The 17,500-nt window shown below is 38.5% G+C and overlaps 1 protein-coding gene across 1 annotated transcript in view; it reads left to right on the top strand.

Annotated features, from left to right (window-relative positions):
* Positions 1–17,500, top strand: part of thbs3a (thrombospondin 3a) — a 62,077-nt gene that overhangs the window by 27,833 nt on the left and 16,744 nt on the right. The window contains exons 9-10 of the mRNA XM_079695549.1: positions 2,846–2,920; positions 5,486–5,638. Coding sequence (XP_079551675.1) covers positions 2,846–2,920; positions 5,486–5,638 — 228 coding nt within the window. The remainder of the gene's footprint in view (positions 1–2,845; positions 2,921–5,485; positions 5,639–17,500) is intronic.

Here is a 17,500-nt window from a genome sequence, read left to right as displayed (position 1 = left end):
GAGACACACAGACAGGTGAGAGACACACAGACAGGTGAGAGACACACAGACAGGTGAGAGACACAGACAGGTGAGACACACAGGGGAGAGACACATAGGTAAGAGACACGGACAAGTGAGACACACAGTAGAGAGACACACAGGTGAGACACACAGGTGAGAGACACAGGTGAGACACACAGTAGAGAAACACACAGGTGAGACACACAGACAGGTGAGACACAGGTCCACAGGTACACAGGCACACAGGTCCACAGGTATGCATGTACGCAGGTAAACATGTACACAGGTACGCAGGTCCACAGGTACACAGGTACGCAGGTACACAGGCACACAGGCACGCAGGTCTGCAGGTACACAGGTACACAGGTACACAGGTACACAGGCACACAGGCACACAGGCACACAGACCCACAGGTACACAGGTACACAGGTACACAGGTACACAGGCACACAGGCCCACAGGTACACAGGTACACAGGTACACAGGCACGCAGGTACACAGGTACACAGGTACACAGGCACGCAGGTACACAGGTACACAGGTACACAGGTAATATTCTATAAATACAGACAGTTTGATAAACAACAACTTCCTCAACAAACCCGTTCATTATGTGACGGAAACCACAGTGACTTCCTGCTGTTACACCTTGCTCTGAACCACAGTGACTTCCTGCTGTTACACCCTGCTCTGAACCACAGTGACTTCCTGCTGTTACACCCTGCTCTGAACCACAGTGACTTCCTGCTGTTACACCCTGCTCTGAACCACAGTGACTTCCTGCTGTTACACCCTGCTCTGAACCACAGTGACTTCCTGCTGTTACACCTTGCTCTGAACCACAGTGACTTCCTGCTGTTACACCTTGCTCTGAACCACAGTGACTTCCTGCTGTTACACCCTGCTCTGCCTCTGAACCACAGTGACTTCCTGCTGTTACACCTTGCTCTGAACCACAGTGACTTCCTGCTGTTACACCCTGCTCTGAACCACAGTGACTTCCTGCTGTTACACCCTGCTCTGAACCACAGTGACTTCCTGCTGTTACACCTTGCTCTGAACCACAGTGACTTCCTGCTGTTACACCCTGCTCTGAACCACAGTGACTTCCTGCTGTTACACCCTGCTCTGAACCACAGTGACTTCCTGCTGTTACACCTTGCTCTGAACCACAGTGACTTCCTGCTGTTACACCCTGCTCTGAACCACAGTGACTTCCTGCTGTTACACCCTGCTCTGAACCACAGTGACTTCCTGCTGTTACACCCTGCTCTGTCTCTGAACCACAGTGACTTCCTGCTGTTACACCCTGCTCTGAACCACAGTGACTTCCTGCTGTTACACCCTGCTCTGAACCACAGTGACTTCCTGCTGTTACACCCTGCTCTGAACCACAGTGACTTCCTGCTGTTACACCCTGCTCTGAACCACAGTGACTTCCTGCTGTTACACCCTGCTCTGAACCACAGTGACTTCCTGCTGTTACATCCTGCTCTGAACCACAGTGACTTCCTGCTGTTACACCTTGCTCTGAACCACAGTGACTTCCTGCTGTTACACCTTGCTCTGAACCACAGTGACTTCCTGCTGTTACACCTTGCTCTGAACCACAGTGACTTCCTGCTGTTACATCCTGCTCTGAACCACAGTGACTTCCTGCTGTTACACCCTGCTCTGCCTCTGAACCACAGTGACTTCCTGCTGTTACACCCTGCTCTGAACCACAGTGACTTCCTGCTGTTACACCCTGCTCTGAACCACAGTGACTTCCTGCTGTTACACCTTGCTCTGAACCACAGTGACTTCCTGCTGTTACACCCTGCTCTGAACCACAGTGACTTCCTGCTGTTACACCTTGCTCTGAACCACAGTGACTTCCTGCTGTTACACCCTGCTCTGCCTCTGAACCACAGTGACTTCCTGCTGTTACACCCTGCTCTGAACCACAGTGACTTCCTGCTGTTACACCCTGCTCTGCCTCTGAACCACAGTGACTTCCTGCTGTTACACCCTGCTCTGAACCACAGTGACTTCCTGCTGTTACACCCTGCTCTGAACCACAGTGACTTCCTGCTGTTACACCTTGCTCTGAACCACAGTGACTTCCTGCTGTTACACCCTGCTCTGAACCACAGTGACTTCCTGCTGTTACACCCTGCTCTGAACCACAGTGACTTCCTGCTGTTACATCCTGCTCTGAACCACAGTGACTTCCTGCTGTTACACCTTGCTCTGAACCACAGTGACTTCCTGCTGTTACACCCTGCTCTGAACCACAGTGACTTCCTGCTGTTACACCCTGCTCTGAACCACAGTGACTTCCTGCTGTTACACCCTGCTCTGCCTCTGAACCACAGTGACTTCCTGCTGTTACATCTTGCTCTGAACCACAGTAACTTCCTGCTGTTACACCCTGCTCTGAACCACAGTGACTTCCTGCTGTTACACCCTGCTCTGAACCACAGTGACTTCCTGCTGTTACACCCTGCTCTGAACCACAGTGACTTCCTGCTGTTACACCCTGCTCTGAACCACAGTGACTTCCTGCTGTTACACCCTGCTCTGAACCACAGTGACTTCCTGCTGTTACACCCTGCTCTGCCTCTGAACCACAGTGACTTCCTGCTGTTACACCCTGCTCTGAACCACAGTGACTTCCTGCTGTTACACCCTGCTCTGCCTCTGAACTGCAGTGAAGGATTTGCTTCTGGAACATTATTCTTATTGGACAATATGACAACACTGAGGGGGAACCCTTCATTACTGAGTAGCAGTGTTCTAACATATATATAAATATGCTAATGAGGCTAATGCTACCTGTTGTCTCTCTCTGTTCCTCAGGAGTGTGTAGATATCGACGAGTGTTTGGATCTCCCCGACGCCTGTGTGTCCAACTCTGTGTGCGTCAACACCGTGGTGAGTTCAGGGTCCCTGTGTAACGTATATATATGTTGGTGAGTTCAGGGTCCTTGTGTTACGTATATATGATGGTGAGTTCAGGGTCCTTGTGTTACGTATATATGATGGTGAGTTCAGGGTCCTTGTGTTACGTATATATGATGGTGAGTTCAGGGTCCCTGTGTAACGTATATATATGTTGGTGTGTTCAGGGTCCTTGTGTTACGTATATATGATGGTGAGTTCAGGGTCCCTGTGTTACGTATATATGATGGTGAGTTCAGGGTCCTTGTGTTACGTATATATGATGGTGAGTTCAGGGTCCCTGTGTAACGTATATATATGTTGGTGTGTTCAGGGTCCCTGTGTTACGTATATATGATGGTGAGTTCAGGGTCCTTGTGTAACGTATATATGATGGTGAGTTCAGGGTCCCTGTGTAACGTATATATATGTTGGTGTGTTCAGGGTCCCTGTGTAACGTATATATGATGGTGAGTTCAGGGTCCTTGTGTTACGTATATATGATGGTGAGTTCAGGGTCCCTGTGTAACGTATATATATGTTGGTGTGTTCAGGGTCCCTGTGTAACGTATATATGATGGTGAGTTCAGGGTCCCTGTGTAACGTATATATATGTTGGTGAGTTCAGGGTCCTTGTGTTACGTATATATGATGGTGAGTTCAGGGTCCTTGTGTTACGTATATATGATGGTGAGTTCAGGGTCCCTGTATTACGTATATATGATGGTGAGTTCAGGGTCCTTGTGTTACGTATATATGATGGTGAGTTCAGGGTCCCTGTATTACGTATATATGATGGTGAGTTCAGGGTCCCTGTGTTACGTATATATGATGGTGAGTTCAGGGTCCCTGTATTACGTATATATGATGGTGAGTTCAGGGTCCTTGTGTTACGTATATATGATGGTGAGTTCAGGGTCCTTGTGTTACGTATATATGATGGTGATTTCAGGGTCCTTGTGTTACGTATATATGATGGTGAGTTCAGGGTCCTTGTGTTACGTATATATGATGGTGTGTTCAGGGTCCCTGTGTTACGTATATATGATGGTGAGTTCAGGGTCCCTGTATTACGTATATATGATGGTGAGTTCAGGGTCCTTGTGTTACGTATATATGATGGTGATTTCAGGGTCCTTGTGTTACGTATATATGATGGTGAGTTCAGGGTCCTTGTGTTACGTATATATGATGGTGTGTTCAGGGTCCCTGTGTTACGTATATATGATGGTGAGTTCAGGGTCCCTGTATTACGTATATATGATGGTGAGTTCAGGGTCCTTGTGTAACGTATATATGATGGTGAGTTCAGGGTCCTTGTGTTACGTTTATATGATGGTGTGTTCAGGGTCCCTGTGTTACGTATATATGATGGTGAGTTCAGGGTCCTTGTGTTACGTATATATGATGGTGAGTTCAGGGTCCCTGTATTACGTATATATGATGGTGAGTTCAGGGTCCTTGTGTTACGTATATATGATGGTGAGTTCAGGGTCCTTGTGTTACGTATATATGATGGTGAGTTCAGGGTCCTTGTGTTACGTATATATGATGGTGAGTTCAGGGTCCTTGTGTTACGTATATATGATGGTGAGTTCAGGGTCCTTGTGTTACGTATATATGATGGTGAGTTCAGGGTCCCTGTATTACGTATATATGATGGTGAGTTCAGGGTCCTTGTGTTACGTATATATGATGGTGTGTTCAGGGTCCTTGTGTTACGTATATATGATGGTGAGTTCAGGGTCCCTGTATTACGTATATATGATGGTGAGTTCAGGGTCCTTGTGTTACGTATATATGATGGTGTGTTCAGGGTCCCTGTATTACGTATATATGATGGTGAGTTCAGGGTCCTTGTGTTACGTATATATGATGGTGTGTTCAGGGTCCTTGTGTTACGTTTATATGATGGTGTGTTCAGGGTCCCTGTGTTACGTATATATGATGGTGAGTTCAGGGTCCTTGTGTTACGTATATATGATGGTGAGTTCAGGGTCCTTGTGTTACGTATATATGATGGTGAGTTCAGGGTCCTTGTGTTACGTATATATGATGGTGAGTTCAGGGTCCTTGTGTTACGTATATATGATGGTGAGTTCAGGGTCCTTGTGTTACGTATATATGATGGTGTGTTCAGGGTCCCTGTGTTACTTATATATGATGGTGAGTTCAGGGTCCCTGTATTACGTATGGGTGTCGTTTCTCATACTGATATTCTGCACAATCTGTGCCGTTGTATTTGCTGTAAAGTGTCTTTACTGTAGGTTATTTTTTATTATATATACAGCACTTTGGCTCGACCAAAAATCGTTTAAAAATGTGCTATATAAATAAAACTTGATTTGATTTGATATGATGGTGAGTTCAGGGTCCCTGTATATATGATGGTGAGTTCAAGGTCCCTGTGTATATGATGGTGAGTTCAGGGTCCCTGTGTATATGATGGTGAGTTCAGGGTCCCTGTGTATAAGATAGTAAGTTATTCATGATATGTATATGATGGTGAGTTCAGGGTCCCTGTATATAATGGTGAGTTCAGGGTCTTTTCTCTCTCAGGGCTCCTACAGGTGTGGGGGCTGTAAACCTGGTTTCCTTGGTAACCAGACGTGGGGCTGTAACCCCAGGATGTCCTGTTCAGCGCTGACCTTTAACCCCTGTGACAACAACGCCCACTGCATCATGGAGCGCAGCGGGGTCGTGGCCTGCAGGGTGACTACTCTCACACTCAAACCAACACTGCTCCATCTACACTGTCATTTCACTTTCTCTCTCACTTTCTCTCTCACTTTATCTCTCACTTTCTCTCTCACTTTATCTTTGACTTTCTCTCTCACTTTCTCTCTCACTTTCTCTCTCACTTTATCTTTGACTTCACTTTCTCAATCATTTCACTTTCTCTCTCACTTTCTCTCTCACTTTCTCTCTCACTTTCTCTCTCACTTTATCTTTGACTTCACTTTCTCAATCATTTCACTTTCTCAAAGTTTTTCCCAGGATTCTGACTTCTTTTGTCATAATTGTACGGTGGCCCTGAAGTGCAAGTCAAAACAACATTTCACTAAACACTACAGCATTTCACTAAACACTACAGCATTTCAATATACACTACAGCATTTCACTAAACACTACAGCATTTCACTATACACTACAGCATTTCACTAAACACTACAGCATTTCAATATACACTACAGCATTTCACTAAACACTACAGCATTTCACTAAACACTACAGCATTTCACTAAACACTACAGCATTTCACTAAACAATACAGCATTTCACTAAACACTACAGCATTTCACTAAACAATACAGCATTTCACTAAACACTACAGCATTTCACTAAACACTACAGCATTTCACTAAACACTACAGCATTTCACTATACACTACAGCATTTCACTAAACACTACAGCATTTCACTATACACTACAGCATTTCACTAAACACTACAGCATTTCACTATACACTACAGCATTTCACTATACACTACAGCATTTCACTAAACACTAAAGCATTTCACTAAACACTACAGCATTTCACTAAACACTACAGCATTTCACTAAACACTACAGCATTTCACTAAACACTACAGCATTTCACTAAACACTACAGCATTTCACTAAACACTACAGCATTTCACTATACACTACAGCATTTCACTAAACACTACAGCATTTCACTATACACTACAGCATTTCACTAAACACTACAGCATTTCACTAAACAATACAGCATTTCACTAAACACTACAGCATTTCACTAAACAATACAGCATTTCACTAAACACTACAGCATTTCACTATACACTACAGCATTTCACTAAACACTACAGCATTTCACTAAACAATACAGCATTTCACTAAACACTACAGCATTTCACTAAACAATACAGCATTTCACTAAACACTACAGCATTTCACTAAACACTACAGCATTTCACTAAACACTACAGCATTTCACTAAACACTACAGCATTTCACTAAACACTACAGCATTTCACTAAACACTACAGCATTTCACTAAACACTACAGCATTTCACTAAACACTACAGCATTTCACTAAACAATACAGCATTTCACTAAACACTACAGCATTTCACTAAACAATACAGCATTTCACTAAACACTACAGCATTTCACTAAACACTACAGCATTTCACTAAACACTACAGCATTTCACTAAACACTACAGCATTTCACTAAACACTACAGCATTTCACTAAACACTACAGCATTTCACTAAACACTACAGCATTTCACTAAACACTACAGCATTTCACTATACACTACAGCATTTCACTAAACACTACAGCATTTCACTATACACTACAGCATTTCACTAAACACTACAGCATTTCACTATACACTACAGCATTTCACTATACACTACAGCATTTCACTAAACACTAAAGCATTTCACTAAACACTACAGCATTTCACTAAACACTACAGCATTTCACTAAACACTAAAGCATTTCACTAAACACTACAGCATTTCACTAAACACTACAGCATTTCACTAAACACTACAGCATTTCACTAAACACTACAGCATTTCACTATACACTACAGCATTTCACTATACACTACAGCATTTCACTAAACACTACAGCATTTCACTAAACACTACAGCATTTCACTAAACACTACAGCATTTCACTAAACACTAAAGCATTTCACTAAACACTACAGCATTTCAATATACACTACAGCATTTCACTAAACACTACAGCATTTCACTAAACACTACAGCATTTCACTATACACTACAGCATTTCACTAAACACTACAGCATTTCACTATACACTACAGCATTTCACTATACACTACAGCATTTCACTAAACACTAAAGCATTTCACTAAACACTACAGCATTTCACTAAACACTACAGCATTTCACTAAACACTAAAGCATTTCACTAAACACTACAGCATTTCACTAAACACTACAGCATTTCACTAAACACTACAGCATTTCACTAAACACTACAGCATTTCAATATACACTACAGCATTTCACTAAACACTACAGCATTTCACTAAACACTACAGCATTTCAATATACACTACAGCATTTCACTAAACACTACAGCATTTCACTATACACTACAGCATTTCACTATACACTACAGCATTTCACTAAACACTAAAGCATTTCACTAAACACTACAGCATTTCACTATACACTACAGCATTTCACTAAACACTAAAGCATTTCACTAAACACTACAGCATTTCACTAAACACTACAGCATTTCACTAAACACTACAGCATTTCACTAAACACTACAGCATTTCACTAAACACTACAGCATTTCACTAAACACTACAGCATTTCACTAAACACTACAGCATTTCACTATACACTACAGCATTTCACTAAACACTACAGCATTTCACTAAACACTACAGCATTTCACTAAACACTACAGCATTTCACTAAACACTACAGCATTTCACTAAACACTACAGCATTTCACTATACACTACAGCATTTCACTAAACACTAAAGCATTTCACTAAACACTACAGCATTTCACTATACACTACAGCATTTCACTATACACTACAGCATTTCACTATACACTACAGCATTTCACTATACACTACAGCATTTCACTATACACTACAGCATTTCACTAAACACTACAGCATTTCACTAAACACTACAGCATTTCACTATACACTACAGCATTTCACTATACACTACAGCATTTCACTAAACACTACAGCATTTCACTAAACACTACAGCATTACACTAAACACTACAGCATTTCACTATACACTACAGCATTTCACTAAACACTACAGCATTTCACTAAACACTACAGCATTTCACTATACACTACAGCATTTCACTAAACACTACAGCATTTCACTAAACACTACAGCATTTCATTAAACACTACAGCATTTCACTAAACACTACAGCATTTCATTAAACACTACAGCATTTCACTAAACACTACAGCATTTCACTAAACACTACAGCATTTCACTATACACTACAGCATTTCAGAACACACTACAGCATTTCACTATACACTACAGCATTTCACTAAACACTACAGCATTTCACTATACACTACAGCATTTCACTAAACACTACAGCATTTCACTATACACTACAGCATTTCACTAAACACTACAGCATTTCACTATACACTACAGCATTTCACTAAACACTACAGCATTTCACTAAACACTACAGCATTTCACTAAACACTACAGCATTTCACTATACACTACAGCATTTCACTATACACTACAGCATTTCACTAAACACTACAGCATTTCACTATACACTACAGCATTTCACTAAACACTACAGCATTTCACTAAACTCTACAGCATTTCAGAAAACACTACAGCATTTCACTAAACACTACAGCATTTCATTAAACACTACAGCATTTCATTAAACACTACAGCATTTCACTAAACACTACAGCATTTCAGAAAACACTACAGCATTTCACTAAACACTACAGCATTTCACTAAACACTACAGCATTTCACTAAACACTATAGCATTTCACTAAACACTACAGCATTTCACTAAACACTACAGCATTTCAGAAAACACTACAGCATTTCAGAAAACACTACAGCATTTCACTAAACACTACAGCATTTCACTAAACACTACAGCATTTCACTAAACACTATAGCATTTCACTAAACACTACAGCATTTCACTAAACACTATAGCATTTCACTAAACACTACAGCATTTCACTAAACACTACAGCATTTCACTAAACACTACAGCATTTCAGAAAACACTACAGCATTTCAGAAAACACTACAGCATTTCACTAAACACTACAGCATTTCACTAAACACTACAGCATTTCACTAAACACTACAGCATTTCACTAAACACTATAGCATTTCACTAAACACTACAGCATTTCACTAAACACTACAGCATTTCACTAAAGTCTACACCATTTCACTAAACACTACAGCATTTCACTAAACACTACAGCATTTCACTATACACTACAGCATTTCACTAAACACTACAGCATTTCACTATACACTACAGCATTTCACTAAACACTACAGCATTTCACTAAACACTACAGCATTTCATTAAACACTACAGCATTTCACTAAACACTACAGCATTTCACTATACACTACAGCATTTCATTAAACACTACAGCATTTCACTAAACACTACAGCATTTCACTAAACACTACAGCATTTCACTAAACACTACAGCATTTCACTAAACACTACAGCATTTCACTAAACACTACAGCATTTCACTAAACACTACAGCATTTCACTAAACACTACAGCATTTCACTATACACTACAGCATTTCACTAAACACTACAGCATTTCACTAAACACTACAGCATTTCACTATACACTACAGCATTTCACTAAACACTACAGCATTTCACTATACACTACAGCATTTCAGAACACACTACAGCATTTCACTAAACACTACAGCATTTCACTAAACACTACAGCATTTCACTATACACTACAGCATTTCACTATACACTACAGCATTTCACTATACACTACAGCATTTCACTAAACACTACAGCATTTCACTAAACACTACAGCATTTCACTAAACACTACAGCATTTCACTAAACACTACAGCATTTCACTATACACTACAGCATTTCACTATACACTACAGCATTTCACTATACACTACAGCATTTCACTATACACTACAGCATTTCACTATACACTACAGCATTTCACTATACACTACAGCATTTCACTATACACTACAGCATTTCACTAAACACTACAGCATTTCACTAAACACTACAGCATTTCATTAAACACTACAGCATTTCACTAAACACTACAGCATTTCATTAAACACTACAGCATTTCACTATACACTATAGCATTTCATTAAACACTACAGCATTTCACTATACACTACAGCATTTCACTATACACTACAGCATTTCACTAAACACTACAGCATTTCACTAAACACTACAGCATTTCATTAAACACTACAGCATTTCACTAAACACTACAGCATTTCATTAAACACTACAGCATTTCACTATACACTACAGCATTTCACTAAACACTACAGCATTTCACTAAACACTACAGCATTTCACTAAACACTACAGCATTTCACTATACACTACAGCATTTCACTAAACACTACAGCATTTCACTAAACACTACAGCATTTCACTAAACACTACAGCATTTCACTAAACACTACAGCATTTCACTATACACTACAGCATTTCACTATACACTACAGCATTTCACTAAACACTACAGCATTTCACTAAACTCTACAGCATTTCAGAAAACACTACAGCATTTCACTAAACACTACAGCATTTCATTAAACACTACAGCATTTCATTAAACACTACAGCATTTCACTAAACACTACAGCATTTCAGAAAACACTACAGCATTTCACTATACACTACAGCATTTCACTAAACACTACAGCATTTCACTAAACACTACAGCATTTCACTAAACACTACAGCATTTCACCAAACTCTACAGCATTTCACTAAACACCACAGCATTTCAGAAAACTCTACAGCATTTCACTAAACACTACAGCATTTCACTAAACACTACAGCATTTCACTAAACACTACAGCATTTCACTAAACACTATAGCATTTCACTAAACACTACAGCATTTCACTAAAGTCTACACCATTTCACTAAACAATACAGCATTTCACTAAACACTACAGCATTTCACTATACACTACAGCATTTCACTATACACTACAGCATTTCACTAAACACTACAGCATTTCATTAAACACTACAGCATTTCACTAAACACTACAGCATTTCACTATACACTACAGCATTTCACTAAACACTACAGCATTTCACTAAACACTACAGCATTTCACTAAACACTACAGCATTTCACTATACACTACAGCATTTCACTAAACACTACAGCATTTCACTATACACTACAGCATTTCACTAAACACTACAGCATTTCACTAAACACTACAGCATTTCACTAAACACTACAGCATTTCATTAAACACTACAGCATTTCACTAAACACTACATCATTTCACTATACACTACAGCATTTCACTAAACACTACAGCATTTCACTAAACACTACATCATTTCACTATACACTACAGCATTTCACTAAACACTACAGCATTTCACTAAACACTACAGCATTTCACTAAACACTACAGCATTTCACTATACACTACAGCATTTCACTAAACACTACAGCATTTCACTAAACACTACAGCATTTCACTAAACACTACATCATTTCACTATACACTACAGCATTTCACTATACACTACAGCATTTCACTAAACACTACAGCATTTCACTATACACTACAGCATTTCACTAAACACTACAGCATTTCACTAAACACTACATCATTTCACTATACACTACAGCATTTCACTAAACACTACATCATTTCACTAAACACTACAGCATTTCACTAAACACTACATCATTTCACTATACACTACAGCATTTCACTAAACACTACAGCATTTCACTAAACACTACAGCATTTCACTAAACACTACATCATTTCACTATACACTACAGCATTTCACTAAACACTACATCATTTCACTATACACTACAGCATTTCACTAAACACTACAGCATTTCACTAAACACTACAGCATTTCACTAAACACTACAGCATTTCACTATACACTACAGCATTTCACTAAACACTACAGCATTTCACTAAACACTACAGCATTTCACTATACACTACAGCATTTCACTAAACACTACAGCATTTCACTATACACTACAGCATTTCACTAAACACTACAGCATTTCACTAAACACTACAGCATTTCACTATACACTACAGCATTTCACTAAACACTACAGCATTTCACTAAACACTACAGCATTTCACTATACACTACAGCATTTCACTAAACACTACAGCATTTCACTATACACTACAGCATTTCACTAAACTCTACAGCATTTCACTAAACACTACAGCATTTCACTAAACTCTACAGCATTTCACTAAACACTACAGCATTTCACTATACACTACAGCATTTCACTAAACACTACAGCATTTCAGAAAACACTACAGCATTTCACTAAACACTACAGCATTTCACTATACACTACAGCATTTCACTAAACTCTACAGCATTTCACTAAACACTACAGCATTTCACTATACACTACAGCATTTCACTATACACTACAGCATTTCACTATACACTACAGCATTTCACTAAACTCTACAGCATTTCACTAAACACTACAGCATTTCACTAAACAATACAGCATTTCACTAAACACTACAGCATTTCACTATACACTACAGCATTTCACTAAACACTACAGCATTTCACTAAACACTACAGCATTTCACTAAACACTACAGCATTTCATTAAACACTACAGCATTTCACTAAACACTACAGCATTTCACTATACACTACAGCATTTCACTAAACACTACAGCATTTCACTAAACACTACAGCATTTCACTAAACACTACAGCATTTCACTATACACTACAGCATTTCACTAAACACTACAGCATTTCACTATACACTACAGCATTTCACTAAACACTACAGCATTTCACTATACACTACAGCATTTCACTAAACACTACAGCATTTCACTAAACACTACAGCATTTCACTAAACACTACAGCATTTCATTAAACACTACAGCATTTCACTAAACACTACAGCATTTCACTATACACTACAGCATTTCACTAAACACTACAGCATTTCACTAAACACTACAGCATTTCACTAAACACTACAGCATTTCACTAAACACTACAGCATTTCACTAAACACTACAGCATTTCACTAAACACTACAGCATTTCATTAAACACTACAGCATTTCACTAAACACTACAGCATTTCACTAAACACTACAGCATTTCACTAAACACTACAGCATTTCATTAAACACTACAGCATTTCACTAAACACTACAGCATTTCACTAAACACTACAGCATTTCACTAAACACTACAGCATTTCATTAAACACTACAGCATTTCACTAAACACTACAGCATTTCACTATACACTACAGCATTTCACTAAACACTACAGCATTTCACTAAACACTACAGCATTTCACTAAACACTACAGCATTTCACTAAACACTACAGCATTTCACTAAACACTACAGCATTTCACTAAACTCTACAGCATTTCACTAAACACTACAGCATTTCACTATACACTACAGCATTTCAGAAAACACTACAGCATTTCACTAAACACTACAGCATTTCACTAAACACTACAGCATTTCACTAAACACTACAGCATTTCACTAAACACTACAGCATTTCACTAAACACTACAGCATTTCAGAAAACACTACAGCATTTCACTATACACTACAGCATTTCACTAAACACTACAGCATTTCACTATACACTACAGCATTTCACTAAACACTACAGCATTTCACTAAACACTACAGCATTTCACTAAACACTACAGCATTTCACTAAACACTACAGCATTTCAGAAAACACTACAGCATTTCACTATACACTACAGCATTTCAGAAAACACTACAGCATTTCACTAAACACTACAGCATTTCAGAAAACACTACAGCATTTCACTAAACACTACAGCATTTCACTAAACACTACAGCATTTCACTAAACACTACAGCATTTCAGAAAACACTACAGCATTTCACTAAACACTACAGCATTTCACTATACACTACAGCATTTCACTAAACACTACAGCATTTCACTAAACACTACAGCATTTCACTAAACTCTACAGCATTTCACTAAACACTACAGCATTTCACTATACACTACAGCATTTCAGAAAACACTACAGCATTTCACTAAACACTACAGCATTTCACTAAACACTACAGCATTTCACTAAACACTACAGCATTTCACTATACACTACAGCATTTCACTATACACTACAGCATTTCACTATACACTACAGCATTTCACTAAACACTACAGCATTTCACTAAACACTACAGCATTTCACTAAACACTACAGCATTTCACTAAACACTACAGCATTTCACTAAACACTACAGCATTTCACTAAACACTACAGCATTTCAGAAAACACTACAGCATTTCACTATACACTACAGCATTTCACTAAACACTACAGCATTTCACTATACACTACAGCATTTCACTAAACACTACAGCATTTCACTAAACACTACAGCATTTCACTAAACACTACAGCATTTCACTAAACACTACAGCATTTCACTAAACACTACAGCATTTCAGAAAACACTACAGCATTTCACTATACACTACAGCATTTCACTATACACTACAGCATTTCACTATACACTACAGCATTTCACTAAACACTACAGCATTTCACTAAACACTACAGCATTTCACTAAACTCTACAGCATTTCACTAAACACTACAGCATTTCACTATACACTACAGCATTTCAGAAAACACTACAGCATTTCACTAAACACTACAGCATTTCACTAAACACTACAGCATTTCACTAAACACTACAGCATTTCACTAAACACTACAGCATTTCACTAAACACTACAGCATTTCAGAAAACACTACAGCATTTCACTATACACTACAGCATTTCACTAAACACTACAGCATTTCAGAAACACTACAGCATTTCACTAAACACTACAGCATTTCACTATACACTACAGCATTTCACTATACACTACAGCATTTCACTAAACACTACAGCATTTCACTATACACTACAGCATTTCACTATACACTACAGCATTTCACTAAACACTACAGCATTTCACTAAACACTACAGCATTTCACTATACACTACAGCATTTCAGCATTTCACTATACACTACAGCATTTCACTATACACTACAGCATTTCACTAAACACTACAGCATTTCACTAAACACTACAGCATTTCACTAAACACTACAGCATTTCACTAAACACTACAGCATTTCACTAAACACTACAGCATTTCACTATACACTACAGCATTTCACTAAACACTACAGCATTTCACTAAACACTACAGCATTTCACTAAACACTACAGCATTTCACTAAACACTACAGCATTTCACTAAACTCTACAGCATTTCACTATACACTACAGCATTTCACTATACACTACAGCATTTCACTAAACACTACAGCATTTCACTATACACTACAGCATTTCACTATACACTACAGCATTTCACTAAACACTACAGCATTTCACTAAACACTACAGCATTTCACTAAACACTACAGCATTTCACTAAACACTACAGCATTTCACTATACACTACAGCATTTCACTAAACACTACAGCATTTCAGAAAACACTACAGCATTTCACTAAACACTACAGCATTTCACTAAACACTACAGCATTTCACTAAACACTACAGCATTTCACTAAACACTACAGCATTTCACTAAACACTACAGCATTTCACTAAACACTACAGCATTTCACTATACACTACAGCATTTCACTAAACACTACAGCATTTCACTAAACACTACAGCATTTCACTATACACTACAGCATTTGACTAAACACTACAGCATTTCACTAAACACTACAGCATTTCACTAAACACTACAGCATTTCACTAAACACTACAGCATTTCACTAAACAATACAGCATTTCACTAAACACTACAGCATTTCACTATACACTACAGCATTTCACTAAACACTACAGCATTTCACTAAACTCTACAGCATTTCACTAAACACTACAGCATTTCACTAAACACTACAGCATTTCACTAAACACTACAGCATTTCACTATACACTACAGCATTTCAGAAAACACTACAGCATTTCACTAAACACTACAGCATTTCACTAAACACTACAGCATTTCACTAAACACTACAGCATTTCACTATACACTACAGCATTTCACTAAACACTACAGCATTTCACTAAACACTACAGCATTTCACTAAACACTACAGCATTTCACTAAACACTACAGCATTTCACTAAACACTACAGCATTTCACTAAACACTACAGCATTTCACTAAACACTACAGCATTTCACTAAACACTACAGCATTTCACTAAACACTACAGCATTTCACTAAACACTACAGCATTTCACTATACACTACAGCATTTCACTATACACTACAGCATTTCACTAAACACTACAGCATTTCACTAAACACTACAGCATTTCACTAAACACTACAGCATTTCACTAAACACTACAACATTTCACTATACACTACAGCATTTCAGAAAACACTACAGCATTTTGTGAAATGCTTTTTTCCCATTATTAGATTTATTTCTTCAAACATTTTCTTTTTCATAATTTCACTTTTTCCCAAAAATTTCACTTTTTATGTTAGACCTTGTATTTTTCTCATAAATCGATTTTTTCAACAAAAAAAATACATTTTCTTTCTTTGACCTTTTTTTTAAGAATTTCATTTTTTTGTAAGAAACTTCTTTAGAAGCTTCATATATATATTTTACATATTAATGAAAGACATTTGGTTCAGCTCTAAAGTGTAGATCACAGCCTGTCTAAATGTTGGTGT

The sequence above is a fragment of the Notothenia rossii genome (genome assembly GCF_949606895.1).
Source record: "Notothenia rossii genome assembly, contig: scaffold_142, whole genome shotgun sequence".
In the NCBI taxonomy this organism is placed as follows: domain Eukaryota; kingdom Metazoa; phylum Chordata; class Actinopteri; order Perciformes; family Nototheniidae; genus Notothenia; species Notothenia rossii.
The sequence above is the reverse complement of the archived record's forward strand: the minus strand, read 5'-3'. Positions and strand labels throughout refer to the sequence as shown.